This window comes from Actinia tenebrosa, unplaced genomic scaffold, assembly GCF_029948245.1.
Source record: "Actinia tenebrosa isolate PJP-AT-01 unplaced genomic scaffold, QUT_ActTen_1.0 PGA_scaffold1__47_contigs__length_23844297, whole genome shotgun sequence".
NCBI lineage: Eukaryota > Metazoa > Cnidaria > Anthozoa > Actiniaria > Actiniidae > Actinia > Actinia tenebrosa.
Window position 1 is genome coordinate 3,053,708 of NW_028292578.1, and position 1,830 is coordinate 3,055,537.

Sequence of the window (1,830 nt, forward strand, 5' to 3'; positions counted from 1 at the left end):
TTTTCTCTGATATTCAAGTCTAAAATTATACTAAAACAATTATTCCCCTCAGGCTCAGTGATTATGGTGATATTTACCTCGACCCTCGAAGACTCGCGGCTTGGTAAATATATCACCGATGATCGCTTCGCCTTTGGTGAAATAATTGTTTAGAATAATGTCTAGACCTCATTAATTAAACAGTTAAGAGCTATCTAATTAGAGTCTAGCTAATGTTTTACCAATGACGATAATTTAATTAATGGCTATACTTGAATGAACTTATATAAGTAAGTCATATAATTGATTTAAAGTTTTTTGGCAGGGAGGGAGGGGGGGGGGGGGTGGGAAGGGGGGTGGGAGTGGTGCGGTTTCAATTGGAAGTAACGCGAAAAACCCCAGTCTTATGTCATAATATTTTTTAGCATCTTTACTAGTAGCCAGCCGCTTTTATTTTACTCATCTCTTTTCCAAACAAAATAATAGCAGTTTTTCCCCGATAAAATGTTATTGTCCTTTTTCAATAACGGAATAAATTTCCTGGCTTGCATGAATTCTTTATTGCGCAACTGCAAAGCCGCATATAACGGTTGCGCCTTTGAGTCATCTTCTGGCAGACCATGGATAATTTCAATAATACTAGTTTAACCATCAGTCGCTCGACGACCATACTTCATTCTCAAGAAACTCAGTTTGTGGAGAGCATCACCAATGTCGTCGAGTACAGTTCCAATTTAGTAGCTTTTTTGCTGACAATCAACATCGCAATGGAAATTCTAACTATCCTGGGAAACCTGACGGTCATTGTGACGGTAGTTGCTTACAGACAGCTCTGGGTACCTACGAATATTCTCGTGGCAAGTTTGGCAGTTGCGGACTTCATCATCGGCCTCATCTTACAGACAAGTAATGCTTTGAATCTTCTGAACGCTCTCTCACGAGGAAAAAGACATTGTGGTCTGCAATGTACAAACTTGGTAAAAATCACGGGCGTCGTAATCATCACAGTTAGTTTCGCCCATCTATCGCTCATAACCGTTGATAGATATGCTTCCATCATTTATCCGCTCCGATATGTAACCATCGTATCGATGTCGCGCACCAAAAAGGCTGTGTTATTTGCCTGGGCGATAAGTTTCCTCTTTGGATTGTTGACGTCGATTCCTTCGTCGTTTGGAAAGGGAATAAGTGCGCTGTGGCACCTTCTTGTTGCTTTAACCTGTGTATTCATGATTACGCTTTATGGAAGACTCTACCTCATCTCAAGAAAACACGCCAAAAAAATCCGAGACGAAATCCAATCTGTCACTCCTGGTGCTGAAACCAAGCAAGAAAGGCGAGGCCTGAAGAGTGTTGCTATTGTAACCGTAGCCATGGCCACCAGTTATGTACCTATCGTTGCTCTAGAAATAGATAAGAAGTTAGCATCAGGAGAAAGAGGAGAAACTGCCAAGCTCGTCCATGATATTGTGTATCAGTTTGCTGTTATCTTGATTCTCTTCAACTCGATTCTCAACCCCTTGGTGTACTTCTTCAGGAGTGAAAAACTCAGGAAGTACAGCTGTAAACTAATCAAATCTTTTTCTAGAAGAATACAGGAATGGTTTAATTAGTTGAACCTGGCAAAGCGTGCAGAAGGTAGAATGTTCATTCAATGACAAGCCAGGTCTAGGAATCAGTAGAATCACCCTGAAATCACAGCAATTAACTCCAGGGGAAGAATCACCAACGAGGAAGACTCTGTTACGGGGAACTGGAGATGTTTCTCTACTTTAAAAAAATTTATTTGAGCTAGTTTTCAATGGGTTTTAAATGTGTGTGTTTGTTTGATGTTGCTGGGTTTTTTTCCTG

General features: G+C 40.5%; 1 protein-coding gene across 1 annotated transcript; it reads left to right on the forward strand.

Moving 5' to 3' along the window:
* The first annotated feature begins 599 nt into the window (after positions 1 to 599).
* On the forward strand, positions 600 to 1,592 carry LOC116294728 (trace amine-associated receptor 9-like). Its single transcript, XM_089032123.1, has one exon. The coding sequence runs from the start codon at positions 600 to 602 to the stop codon at positions 1,590 to 1,592; it is 993 nt and encodes a 330-aa protein (XP_088888249.1).
* Positions 1,593 to 1,830: the final 238 nt, after the last annotated feature.